Source organism: Epinephelus fuscoguttatus, linkage group LG10 (genome assembly GCF_011397635.1).
Source record: "Epinephelus fuscoguttatus linkage group LG10, E.fuscoguttatus.final_Chr_v1".
NCBI classification, from domain to species: Eukaryota; Metazoa; Chordata; class Actinopteri; order Perciformes; family Serranidae; genus Epinephelus; species Epinephelus fuscoguttatus.
Window position 1 is genome coordinate 8904347 of NC_064761.1, and position 13971 is coordinate 8918317.

The window sequence follows — 13971 nt, forward strand, 5'->3', positions numbered from 1 at the left end:
TGGCATTCTTGGACCACAGCCATCTTTGAACTCGGCCTTCATTTTGATCTCAGCTTCACACCTGTAAAGTTTTGTGACTTCGTGCACAGTTGTAACACGATCATATTGACAAAATCTGTCCACAGACAGACAGACAGATAGACAAATATAAACACCTGGCAAAAATACTCAAAGGGGCCTCTGTTGTAGTTCACACTGCAGTTGGTGTCACCAGAACCACACTGTGTCATGATAACACACATACACAAACTCAAGTGGTGAAAACAGTACCAGATATTGTGATGTTGTCGCGGCTGGTAATGATCTAAACACTTAAAATTTGCAGATTTACTTCATTAGTTCTCATTTTTAAGCCTTTGATATGAATTGTAATGAGTAATGTTACAGTATGAAACATTTGGAAATATAATTCATTCATATACCGGTAATTTATTTCAGGGCAGTTATAGGCAGTGGTATCTGATAAACAGGTAACTCTGTAGTTGGAAGAGCTCTCTATTACTGGTGATCTTTAGCATCTTGGTTACTTACTGCACAACAAGCCAGAAGGGACAAGCAGAAGCCTAAATGTGAGCTGACCTACAGCCTCAGTCAACATGAAAATAACCACCAGCCTCCCTGCAATAATGAGGAATTCTGATTAGGACCACAGAACATCTTCTTCCGGCCCTGGGATTTAAACAGTATAAGGTTTGGACTGACCTAAACTCATGTGCCATTGGTATGACCTGGTGTACTTATTTGTACAATAATCAATGCCACTGTTTCCACATATTAAAAAATGGACTATGAGGACGTTTTATCAAGAAGCAAAAAACAGACTTAGAAAGAACTAAGCTGTATCCAAAATATGGGTTAAACTAACTTTAAGTCCAGAAAACTGACTGTACTTCCAGCAAATAAAACAATAAAGTTATTGTTAGGGTCATTGGGATCAACATTTACATTTAGCAGTGAGATATTCACTACTGTTTTGAGAGACAGACACTGCCTCCCTCTCTCTCTACTTATTTGCATCACCGGTTTTGACGCAGAGTGATTTGTCTGTTTTCAGGCTTCTGTTGTTCTGATGGGGTTTTTTGCATGCAGGTGCGATGGTCCTCTGAACTTTACATGACCTCCCAAGCAATCTTTTTTTTAATACCCTCAACCCTGTTATCTAACCTGAGATCTTACATATCAGTCATTGCGCGTTAAGTGGAACTCATCCAAACACATCTCTTTTATTTCACTTGTGCGTCCGCGTTACTTCCCCGTTCCACCGGAGCGCTGGTGGAGGGAGTAACAGGTTGAAGTGAACAGCCTTGTCTGTATTTCCATTTATTCTGCTCATCTATCTTCTGTCAGTCTGGTGTTTCTTTCTGATTAGTTTACATATTTTTAGCACTCCCCGAAGGTTTTGCTGTTGTGCGCAAAAATGTGCCTTTTTCTCTACCGGACAACCTAAAGTCTAACTGACTATATCGCAGCTGTTAAATGAATAAAAATGAAATCACACACTGCAAGAAATGCATTTGAAGTCACTTTAATGCATTTTCACTGCGACTTGAATCCGAACAGAAAAAGGGACCTAATAGAACTGTTATTGTTGATTAATAGTTTAGCGGGGAAATGTTTATTGAATAGATATAAGGCACACATTCTAATTCAGGAAATGTGTTTTGTTCGGAAACTGTGTTGGCAATAGTTAATATGTACAGTAGATAGTAGATAGTAGATCTTCCCTGGTGTGGCACAGTAGCGTCCAATTGTAAACATACATACACTAAATCACTCAAACGCTTCAATGCTCGGCCATGAAACCCCGCCTGTGGGCCGTCCCTAGCCGAGGCATTATATTATAGCAAGACAAGCGTGTCTCCGGAGACAGATCTGTATTCTACTGCTCCAGACTGAGGCTCAGGGTGCCTCCAGCGCTTCAGACGAGCCTCTACAACACACAAACACTTTTCAGCTGTCAGGACTCTTACACCTGCTCTGCTGCTCAGCTCACACGAGACTGTAACGGAGGAGACGCTTAAGGGAGAAGATCATCCATCTATTTGGGAGAAATGAAACTTGAAGTTTTCTCTGCGCACCACTTCGCGCAGAAGCCGCTGGAGTTGTGCATGGACGCAGAGGGGGGAGTCCCGTCTCCTCTATCCGGGGACGAGCTGGGGTCGGACGGGGACTGCGTGGCCAACAGCCCGGCACCTGTCGCGCAGAGCGGCGACGGCAGCAAGGGGAAGCCCTACACCCGCAGACCCAAACCCCCTTACTCCTACATCGCCCTCATTGCCATGGCCATCCGGGAGTCCAGCAGCGGCCGCCTCACTCTGGCTGAGATCAACGACTACCTGATGAAGAAGTTCCCGTTTTTCCGCGGCAGCTACACCGGCTGGAGGAACTCGGTGCGCCACAACCTGTCACTCAACGACTGCTTCCTCAAAGTTCTGCGGGACCCCTCCAGGCCCTGGGGCAAGGACAACTACTGGATGCTCAACCCGCACAGCGAGTACACCTTCGCTGATGGGGTGTTCCGCCGCAGGAGGAAGCGCATCGCCAAGAGGTCCAACAAGGAGCGGGAGAGCCCGGACATCCTCAGCGAGGACACCCACCTCCCCGCCCCGGAGGAGAGGGTGGGAGCCAAATTCTCCAGCTCCTTCGCCATCGACAGCATCCTCAGCACCCCCTTCAAACGGAGAGAGGACGTTGATGCAGAGACCCACGCCCCCCGGCTCTACTGGCCCCCAGGGGCCCACATACTGCCTTACACTCTCAGCTACCCGGCACAGCACGCATACCTGTCAGAGGGGGCGTACAGCAGCAGCACAGAGCCCAGCAGGGATGCACTCACATACCTCCAGCAGACAGCACCGGGCATGGCCCCACCTGAGGCCGCTCTCCACGCGCTCAAGATGTCCAGCAAGGCGCGAGGTTTCCATATAGATTCTTTGCTGTCATAAAGCACCCGGACTGCTGTCAGACTTGTATGTTTTGACCCATGATGTGCACTTTTGGGCGCTCTTAGCTTTCAGTGCTTTAGCTGTTTAACTGTTTGGGACTCTGTCTGTCACATCATGACTACTGTAAGTCATTCTGCAGTGAAAAAAAAAAAAACAAACAAGACGTGTCGTCAATATAGATCTAACTGTGTGGTGACTTTGCAAAGAGTTGCTGTCATCGCAGGACATTCCACTGTGTGTGCGCAGCGTGTGTGTATGAGTGCGTGTGTGTGTGATGAAAATGTTTAGAGAGAGAGTTTGGCTGTCATGTATCCATGGTTCATTGGTCATTTCCACTGTATGACGGCAACCAAGCGCGATGTTGAAACATAAAACTATTAATCTATTTATATTTCCATGTTTTGTATGACCTGCTGTATAAAATATTGTTGTACATATATATGTATATATAAAATATTGACTGAGCTGCGATGAGAATCACGTGGCTGCACGAGAAACGCATGGAAATGCCTGATGTTTTCCTAAGATTGATTCATGCATGCCTGGTATTTTTATGAATAAAAAAACGTGTCACAATGGGATCCTGATGTCCAATGAGTTGTTCATTACAGACATGAAAGGGAGTGTGGGGTGTTTGCGAGATCAGAAGCAGGTGTACAGAGCAGCGGGGGTGGGAGGGAATGGGCCATACACCTGCTCAACAGGAGAGAGGTCTGCGCTAGATTTGACTGTAAAGGCTGAAAAGGAAGCGATTGTTTGTCTCAAAATCTGTTGAAAATTAACTCCTAAATCAAAATCATCAAAGTCAAAATTACAGAATTGAACTAAATTCCAGTATACTGCTTTAGGGCTCCCTTTACACTAATGGAAATTTATGAATATTGACCAGCAGCTACTTATTAAAATGACAAAAAGAGAGTCGATATCTATTAAAATCAAGGCAACAACCACTGTAAACAAATAAAATGACAGATCAAAGAATAAAGATTAAAGATGAAATATCATTTTTATATTGGTATGTTATAAGTGTGTCATGCACACACATGTGCCGAGCTCACATTGACTCATAAGACACCAAAAATACTGTAGCAGTGGTGAAACATTTGTCAGACAATAAAAATAAACAGTTCTTATATTATATAATATTTCAAATAAAGCGCTTTGCCTCAGGCCGCAAAAAGGTTCCCTTCATAAAATAAGTTGTTTATAGTTAACCATCCAGAAGAACTCATAAGAAATGAAAAATACTTAACTACGGTTACTGTTATATTTATGTTTTGTTTTTTTTTTATCTTATATGAACAGTCCATTTATTACTATTTATTAGCCTATGTATTACTTTCACTGTTATACGTTTTACCAAATCAACAATATAACATTTAAAATATGCCACAAATTGTTTACGGAAAAATATTAAAATGATCTGCTACAATCTGCTCTATGTCGTGATCAGTGCGAGACCGTTTATTACGATAATAATAAACAAGAGACTAAACTAGATAAGGATGCGATGTGTCCGCAGTGCGCTCCATGTATGCGACAGAAACAGTCACCAAAGCACAACTATCTATGATGATGTATGTCAGCCAGATGTTCACACAATATTATGTCCAACAATACGCGCGCACAGTCCTGAAGGCTGTTTAACGGGTCCGGAGGAGACTGCAGTTGCTCTCCGCGGTCCTGAAACAGACCCCCGACTCATCAGCTGCTGGTCCGGTGACAAGACATTGTTGGTGTGAAATCTCAAAGGTATTGTTAGAAAGAAAATTACAGTAGTAGTCCAAAATCAATATAAAGAGGAGGAAATCCTCTTTGACTCCGGCACAGTTTTCCTTCACGTTAAAATGGCATTCCTGCATTTTTTTTAATGACCTCATGTAGCCTATTTCTGATGTCCACTGTTTCGTATAACACCGAATAAAAACTTACGGTCTGAGAATTTTCTTTAGCAATATGCCTGCTAAATAATAAGATCATGTTTTACTATAATGCAGTCACAAAACAAGGAAAATAATACCACAAAAATAAGATCTCATTTAACTGACTGATGTCACCAAACTACAAGAGTTGTAATTTAATGGAAAATGAGTGTAACATCTTTATTATTATTCAAAATAACAAATACTCAATGAAATATATTAAATGACAAAATCCAAAGAAGTTTTTGAAACGAAAGTTGGAGTTTTGGAGATGAGCTCTTCTGCTGCAGGTGGATGAGTCCAAATGAAACTGTACATTTAAACACTAAGCATCCTGTAATTTTGTCACTGCACTCATTTCAACATTTAACCATGTGTTGATAACACCCTTGTATTGACTACACACTGATCAGGCCTGTGCGCTTTTATGCCCCTTGTGATATTTATGCACATGCATGTTGAGGCTTTGAAGCAGAAGCTGAGGTCTGTTTGAGCGCACCGGGCAGGCTGACAGGTGACAGGTGAGACCTTCTCCTGTTTTTAGGGACAATGCTGCAACCTGCAGGTGAAATGCCGGAACAACACACCTGTCTGCGGGGCTGTCACGTGGCTCTAATCCTCTCACCATCCCTGCATTGTGAACATCCTTGTTGTCATGACGCGCATCCTTCATATTTGTAAACAACTTTTCTCTGCATTTACATTTCAGCCGTGCCTGCTCGATCCGGTCCACATCATCACGCTGCCTGAGCAGAAACTCGGGCCTGTTCCAGGGCTCACTGCCTATGAATAAGGCCCACAGTGTTATGAAACCAAACTTTATGGCAGGCACAATGTTAGGAAGTCCAAACAGTCTGTCACTCCGGCAAACTGAACCGCGCCTGACCTCCCAGATTCCCGGAGAGGCAGCTCCAAAGCTCCCGGCACCGCCACAGGAAACACAAGCGGAGCAGCCAGCAGAAACCCGGAGTCAGCCGACAGAATATTAGATTATCGTTAAAGGGAGCTGAACTCAGTGTTTGTTATAGTTTTATATAATGGATTATATTTATTACAGGCCTATAAGGACAGTAAAGTTATTATTATGTATAAACATTGTACGTACTATTTGGGAAAACCTATTTATAGTATATTCATATATTCATAATTGTTGATATTATTTTTAATGAGAAAAAGAGGATCCTTATGATTTAGTTTTTGTAATATATTTCATTTAAATTGTAGGCCTCGAGCATTTTATTTTAAAATACCCTGAATTAGGTTACCTGAGGTCAGACAAGCCCGGCAAACATTCTCTGAAAATCTTATCTACCTAATATTTCATGGGGGATAAACAATATATTTCAGCCTAAACATGAAAACAAACAGAAGGCCTCATTGTGTCGGCAATAGGCTCATATGGGCCTCCAGCCGTGACTGTATTCCAAAGGCAAACTCCTCTATCAAAAACACCTCTGAATAGCTCTCGTGGTGGCCGCTGATCACTTGATATTTTCCAAAAGGCTAAATTGGGAGCTCATATAATCTCGGTGCGTAAAAGCAGCCGGAGCGCCGTCTTCAAAGCGCTCCCAGAACAAAGATTCCCTCTGCAAGCCGAGGCATCCTGATCTCGACGGGGGTCATAAGTTTTGATGTCGCAGGAAATTTCTGGGGCCGTTAAGCTCCTCCAAACTGCCCTGCGTGTCATGGTGGAAAATGATTTTATCCGCACATCCTTTGTTGTGCAAAGTGCAAAGGTTATTGTTGCTGGTTATTGTTTGGGAAAATCCTCCAGGCTATATCTAAACTTAAAAAGCTCGTGTCGGCAAACACGTGCGCAGACACAGATTGGAGTGTGTGAAATCAAATGTAAAAATATGGAACTATGTTTTTTTTTCTGCAAAGTTTCCTCTGATGGTGTTTGCGTTTTTATTTGTCCCCTAATAACATCATGGTCATTACGGACCCGTGGGAAATAAAGGAAGCAATCAATATGCACCTAAAATTATATTCAAATATTGTTAATGCATGAGTACAAATTTAAAAGCATAATAAAAAAAAATCGTGGACAGCGTGCACAACACCACCAAAAGCTCTCGGTTTATCGACAGCCACAAAACGTGATGCTTTTCCCCCCCTTCAATGATCTCCGCTCCGTCGCAGCACGGATGTTGATATTACCTTTATGGGATATATAACTCCATCATGTTGGACAAATCTGTGTGTGATGTCTCCATAGGGGAGGAAACTGTCGACGCCCGCTCGCCTAATTTCGCTTTTCTCTCTCTAATGAACGTGGGGCCCATGGGACCGGCTCTGGCCCGGGGCGGTAAGCTGACACTGGCGCGCTGTGTGTGGTATCCAGGGCCGGGCTTGATGGAAAAAGCCTGCTTCCACTCATGTCAAAGTCATTTACTCAGAGCAACCCCCCGCTTACACACGCACGGTAAAGACCACCACCTCTCCATCTCTCACACTCCTCGCCCCAGCCCGGCACCGCGACAGTTTGTTTTTGTTATCCTCTGGACCAGTTTGGGAGGAAATTATGAGCAAAATAATACAAATAATACAAGATGGTGCGTTTTTTATTGCTTCGCAGCGATGCGTTTTGGGTATCTGCCGCAGATGATATCATGTAGGCCCAACTGAATGTTTTGGCTCATCATGGTTTCAATTTCAAGCTGGACCTTTTGCACATATTGTGGTGGTTTATGCGTGTCAGGAAAATGTATGATCTGTGGCACATCGGGCTGAAATCACAACTCCATACATGTAGGACCAGAGGGGGGAAAAGCTCGTTTTTTAACTTGAGCGTCTGGCGTGTGGCGCTGTTGATTGGGATGTCTGGGGGAGGTTTGATAGATGGCTTAATTGCGTGTAGTTAGAACTTGGGGAGAGGGGGTGGGAGGGGAAGAAAGGACGAGGAGAGGAGAGAATGAGGGGCTTTAACGCTGTTGAGAACGGTAAGTGGACTTGGGCCAGATTTGGCAAGAGGGTGGAGGGGGGTGGCTCTATTCGTCACTGATTTCAGGGAGATTTGCAGGCGCAGAGTTCGGATGAGGAGAAGGGGTGGGGGTGGGGGGCTGTCGCAGAGGGAAGAAAGATTTATGAAATGATAGGTGGCCGAGATTTGTTTGGCTGCACTGTTGCGCGCAATAAGTCGAAGGGCTTTCGTGTTTCCTCCACTTGAGGGATTATTAAGGCGGTCGATGACCACCCGGCGCGCCACACAGCGCCACTTAGCGCCGCTGTGACACCCAGTGGAGCCCCTGTGTTGAGCTAAAGCCTGGACACTCCGTCTCCAGTGGATAAGCAGCTCCCCCCACTCTCTCTTCCTCTTCCTCTCTCTGTCAGTGCGTACTCGCCGTGCGTTCTGCATGCGTCAAGGGAACACCGTGCGTAACGGGAGAGTCGTGCGTAACTGGAGACAGATTTCACTCCATTTTGCGCTGGGATTCTGAGGACCACTGGCGGTGTAACGCTCACTTGCAAGGACACTGACCACTGGATCCCGATATATTTCTCTTTTGAAACATCTCACGGCTCGTCTTTTCTCCCTCCCTCTCTCCACTCTACGCCAGTCGTACGTCAGAGCTGACATGACGACCGAGACCCCTCAGCAGCAGCTGGACCCTCCGCCTCCTCTGAGATCCAGCCCGGCGTCCGGCGCCTTGCACCCCGCCATGCTGAGCCCACAAGCCGCCACAGAAAGTTCGTCCACCGCCATTAAAGGAAAGAAGACGAGCTCCGGTTTACGGCGACCGGAAAAGCCCCCGTACTCCTATATTGCTCTCATCGTTATGGCAATACAGAGCTCTCCCACCAAACGACTGACACTCAGTGAGATCTACCAGTTTCTGCAGGCTCGCTTCCCATTCTTCAGGGGCTCATATCAGGGCTGGAAGAACTCGGTCCGGCATAATCTTTCGCTGAACGAATGCTTCATTAAGCTGCCCAAGGGGCTGGGCAGGCCGGGGAAAGGCCACTACTGGACCATCGATCCTGGCAGTGAGTTCATGTTCGAGGAAGGCTCGTTTCGTCGCAGACCCAGAGGCTTCAGAAGAAAATGCCAAGCTCTGAAGCCCATGTATCGGATGATGAACGGGATAGGCTTCGGCACCTCCATTCTCCCGCAGAGTTTTGACTTTCAAGCTCCATCCGCCACTCTCGCCTGTCACAGCAACAGCTACAACTTGGACATGATGAGCAATTCAATGGCCGGGGGGTACGATGGGCTGAGCGGCGGCCACCACGTACCCCACATGTCCCCAAGCCCCGGCTCCACATACATGGCGAGCTGTCCTGTGCCGTCTAATGGGGAGTACGGACCGGACAGCAGCAGCAGCCCCGTACCGTCCTCTCCAGCCATGGCCAGCGCGCTGGATGGCCACTCCCCGTACGCCAGTACATCCGCACACTGGGCGTCCTCCGGCGGGTCCCCCTACATCAAGCAGCAGCCTCTAACCTCCAGCAGCCCCGCATCCTCTGGTTTACACTCCGGCATGTCGCCTTATTCCCTGGAGCAGAGCTATCTCCACCAGAACGGCAGGGACAGCCACAGCAGTGACATATCAGGTACCACAAACTCACCGATGGCTCATACTGAGGATGATGAAACTCATCTTTGAAAATAAATCTGTAAAAACACATGATAATAAATAATCCTCAGAGCATGACAAGCCTGCAAGACAGGCTGCAATGTGCAACATTTGTTTCTATGTGCAGCAGAGGCCTGTGACAAATTCCAAATTCCAAAAACGCAATTATAAAATGATTTATTTATAAATATAGCAAATAATTAAAATCAGGATTGTCGTGTTATTTCAAAGCCAAAATAATGCCAAAGAGGAGTTTACATATTCGTGCAAGGCGAGTAAAAAAATAAAAACATCATTTAGTACTATCCATTTTAACTTTACATTAATTGTATTTCCCTTACATTATTTGCCTGTATGTTTAACTGTGGGTGACAAAATAATTTAACAATTGTTTAACTAATTTTATTGGATAATAAAGTTACACTTAATGCTAATTGAATAATAAACCCTACAGTCAACATGCACTGACCCCGGCTTGGTTCAGGAAAATTAATATTAGTTTTCAAAATTATTTTGAGGCCAATAAATAAACATAATTTAGATTTTAAGAGCTGCTGATATGTAATATGTAACGTGCGTCTCTTGGATGAACAGTCTGCAGGATTTAAGGCACATCTGTACAAGTGTTCACGCGATATTTTACCTAATAAGCAGATTAAGAGAAACAGCTATTTTGTGATCGCGTTCTTAATGCACCTCCCTATTCACGGTCATTTACTTTAACATAACACACTGAGGCTTTACTAAAGTCTGGGGATTTCACCGAGGCGAGTAAGCCATGCTGGAGCCCGAAAGGGTCCCAGAGGTTAACTAAACAAAGACTGCGCAGGTCGGACCACACCGACGGAGGATTTCAACCACTGCGTATCCACAAGAGACGGAAGGCCTTGTTAAACTTTACGCAGCGTCTTAATTGAGCCTTTACGGAGGATAAACGCGCTGGACCGGCTGCACGGTGCAGGGTCGGTAACTGTACTGTCATTCAGGGAGGCTTGTGTGTTGTCTGTGAAAACGGGCGCAGGGCAGCGAGCTGTGGCCCGGAGGATAAAGCCTGCTGTCTTCCCCTGAAAAACACAGTCACATCTGGAGTCCTTATGACCTTGACGAAGCCACAGCCTCCCCATTTATTTTTCTCCTTGTGGAAATAGAGGCTCACTTACAGACACAAAATGACCGTCACTGAGTCTCATTTAAATATCCTTGCAGGTCTGGGGCTCTCTAGGGAAAATTTAATCTCATCCTTGACTGCTATTAGTTAAAAATCAAAATAAAAGAAATATTTGATTTTTAGAAATAACTTAAGGAGGGTGCGAGGCCGTTTAAAATACAATTTACTGGAAATTATTGCGCTGTCACCTGGTGGAAGTTTATAGAAAGGAAATTTCGCCCGAAAATATTATTTAAAAGAATAGTTTATTTCAGCTTTTATATAAAGAAATATGCAATTTATATAACGTCAAATTTACCCATAAAGATGTCAGACAGTTGGGAGGAACGTTATATTTTTCCATAAACAAAATGTTTTTGTAAAACAAGGCCTTGTCCGTCCTCAGCAGTCAATGATGCTCATTTTAAATGACAGTGAATGCACATTTTGAAACACTTAATAATTCCTTTTGAAGATATTTGACACATAAAACATTAATTTATGGTCAAAAGAAATATTAATTGAATAATTTATTGCAAAACTCGGTTTAGGATTCTCAAATAAAACCATTAGGGTATTCATGCAGCAGAATGAATATGAATGTCTTCACCTGTTTATTTACATGTGTTTAATGTCTCCTGTGCAGTGGGGATTCCACGCTATCAGAGCCATTCCTCGGTGTGCGACAGGAAAGATTTTGTGTTAAACTTTAACGGCATCTCGTCCTTCCACCCCTCGGCTGGTGGATCCTACTATCACCATCACCACCACCACCATCCCCAGAGCGTCTGTCAGGACATCAAACCCTGCGTGATGTGAGCCCTCCTGTCACTGTGGACTTCAAACAAGAGAGGCAACAACGGGCCACAGTCAAACTGCAGCTCCGTCACAAGAGAATAAACAAGCGGACTTTTTCCAATTTTTTATTTCCTTTTTTTTTATTTTTGGAGGATTCATACGAGGATGTACCGTGGCGTCCGCTCTCACATGTTTGCCTCCTACATGCAGCCAAAGTAGCTCCCTTGGTTGGACTTGAGAAATCTATGCATTGAAGGAAATGAATGAAGAAACCCCAGAGGCCTTTAAAAAACCACTCTGCCAATATGAACCCCGACAAGCGTTTTCTTCTTCAAAAGAAGCTTCAGAACTTTCAATGTGTTTGCTCTTGTAACACGTGCAAACAAATTATATTCTATGTAACTATGTTCTATCCTATTAGAGTAACTAAACACACGACGCTTTAGGCTAACATGAACTGCAACAAACCTTGCACTTATTGTATAATCCTTTGCCAACTTTTTGTCCTGTAAAAGGTTTCAATAAAGCTGATTTATATTTTAGGCTACACTCCTGCAGACTTCTGTCTTTCCGTGCACAGTCATGTAGAAAAGTTGTTTACGCTGCATTAAAGGGAGGTGATATTGAGTTTGCATATAGCAGAAACACATAATTACATATTGAATCTTGCTCTCTGGCCGTTTGCACATTTCCAGTTATGGCAAGAAGTGATGGAAAGTACATTTAGGAAATGCTAAGATACTTGGACTTTGATAGAGTATTTCCATTTTCTGCTGCTTTATACTTGTACTCATTTATTTGACAGCTGGAGTTAATTTGCAGAATAAGATTCAGAACCTGCCATCAGTTTATAATATTTAAGCATGATTATATTTAAACTACTCAACAGCAGAGTAGTTGAATATACATCTATTGCAAACAGCTACAAGATGAAGATTCTTATTAGATTTTACTACAATAATACAAAACACAGGGGTCATTCTGCTGCAGAATACGTTTAATACTTTAAGTATATTTTGCTCTTAATACTTCTGTACTTATATATAAGAGACTGAATGCAGGACTTTTATTTATTGTTGAGCACTTTTATAGTGTGACATAAGCAAAGGCTCCAATTAGGCTACTTCTTCTGCCACTGATAATGAGGTTTTGGATTAGTATCAATTTCTAAAAACAAAAACATTCAATAATACAGGCACACATACAGTATGACAGCCTCATGTGCAAAATATATCTACCTCAGAGAAGGCTGCTTTAAAGCTTACTTTCAGCTAAAGAAACACTTTATCAGTCAATAAATAAGGTTCATTTTCAGAGTGATTTAAAAGTGAATTTTCTTTTGTTTTAACGGTTTCTGTTTAGGTATGCTGTTGTGATTATAATGGGAGTGTTACAGTGGTGGAAGAAGTATTCAGATGCTCTACTTGAGTAAACGTAACAATGCAGCTATTAAAATGTCTCTGCTGTCAATCCATTAAAAATAAAGATACATTTAAACTGTTCTTAAGTAAAAGTACAGAAGTATTATAAGCAAATTGTACTTAAATTATCAAAAGCAAAATTAATCATTTCACAGCAGAATGGCCCCCTGTCATTATACTTTTTTTTTTTTTTTTTTTACATTGGATTATCATCATTATCATTACTGAGTGATACAGGTGTTGCATAAATTCAAAGTGGAGATTATGTATATCCTGTTGGGTAGTTAAAATGATACGTTATCAACCTGTCATTTATTTTTCATAATCATAATCATAACTTCAAAGTAACTGCAACTGTCAAACCAGTGCAGTAAAGTAAAACGTACCCTGAAATGTGGTGGAGTTTACTTTAAGTAGGATAAAGTTACTCAAATAAAGTACCTTAAAATTGTACTTAAGTACAGTGCTTGAGTAAAAGTACTTGGTAACGTTGCCACCATTGTTGATAAGTAAGGGGCATTAAGAAACAGGATTACTTTAAAGCAGTGTACAAAGCCAAGAGCCACACAGGCTGACCATTAAAGCTTGCAGCCTGCTGATATAAGGCTCAAAAGATAAATGTCCTTTGAAAGTTAGATTACAATGTAAAACGAAAAAGCCACCTCTTAGAAAATCTGATTATTCTTAGTTTGAATCTGTCCACATTCTGCATGTTTTACAGCCATCTCCAGTCTGTCTCACAGCTGAAAGTCCTTTTGCACCCTGAGGCTGCTCCTTTCCATGTGGACATCCAGGGTTTGCCAACATTTGAAGACGCCATATAAACAAATGAAACGACAGGGCCCTCGTCTATGGAAATGCAACAGCTTGGTATTTTTAGAGTGCGGTAAACAGATCAGACTTGCAGAGAGAGCTGCCTCGTCACACAAACACACAGCAGACTTGGGCGGCTGCACTTGTGCTGCTACTTTCTGTCTACATGGCTTTTGGTCATGACTCAAATGCAGCATCCCTCATGACTAACATATGCAGATAGAGATTTGGCAGTGGCAGCACCATATTAGGCCACTGACATAAACACAGTTTCCTAAAATGCTCTGTGGAGTCACTATTTGTGTCTTGAATGCGGCGTCTGAGACAATGTTTTAACTGGGATGTTTA

At 43.1% G+C, this 13971-nt stretch overlaps 2 protein-coding genes across 2 annotated transcripts; both read left to right on the forward strand.

Annotated features, from left to right (window-relative positions):
* Positions 1-1853: 1853 nt before the first annotated feature.
* foxq1b (forkhead box Q1b) lies at positions 1854-3526 on the forward strand. Its single transcript, XM_049588517.1, has one exon. It carries the CDS (start codon positions 2052-2054, stop codon positions 2943-2945), a length of 894 nt encoding a protein of 297 aa, XP_049444474.1. The 5' UTR covers positions 1854-2051; the 3' UTR covers positions 2946-3526.
* Positions 3527-7976: 4450 nt separating this feature from the next.
* On the forward strand, positions 7977-11926 carry LOC125896152 (forkhead box protein F2-like). The gene is made up of 2 exons (XM_049588516.1): positions 7977-9421; positions 11238-11926. The coding sequence occupies exons 1-2, from the start codon at positions 8446-8448 to the stop codon at positions 11408-11410; spliced, it is 1149 nt and encodes a 382-aa protein (XP_049444473.1). The 5' UTR covers positions 7977-8445; the 3' UTR covers positions 11411-11926.
* The last annotated feature ends 2045 nt before the right edge of the window (positions 11927-13971 follow it).

What these genes read in the sequence shown, in the direction of transcription:
- foxq1b (XM_049588517.1), top strand. Translation starts at nt 2,052, where the DNA reads ATGAAACTTGAAGTTTTCTCTGCGCACCACTTCGCGCAGAAGCCGCTG.
- LOC125896152 (XM_049588516.1), top strand. Translation starts at nt 8,446, where the DNA reads ATGACGACCGAGACCCCTCAGCAGCAGCTGGACCCTCCGCCTCCTCTG. An exon ending in CCACAGCAGTGACATATCAG is followed by an intron (nt 9,422 to 11,237) that starts GTACCACAAACT and finishes TCTCCTGTGCAG; the next exon opens with TGGGGATTCCACGCTATCAG.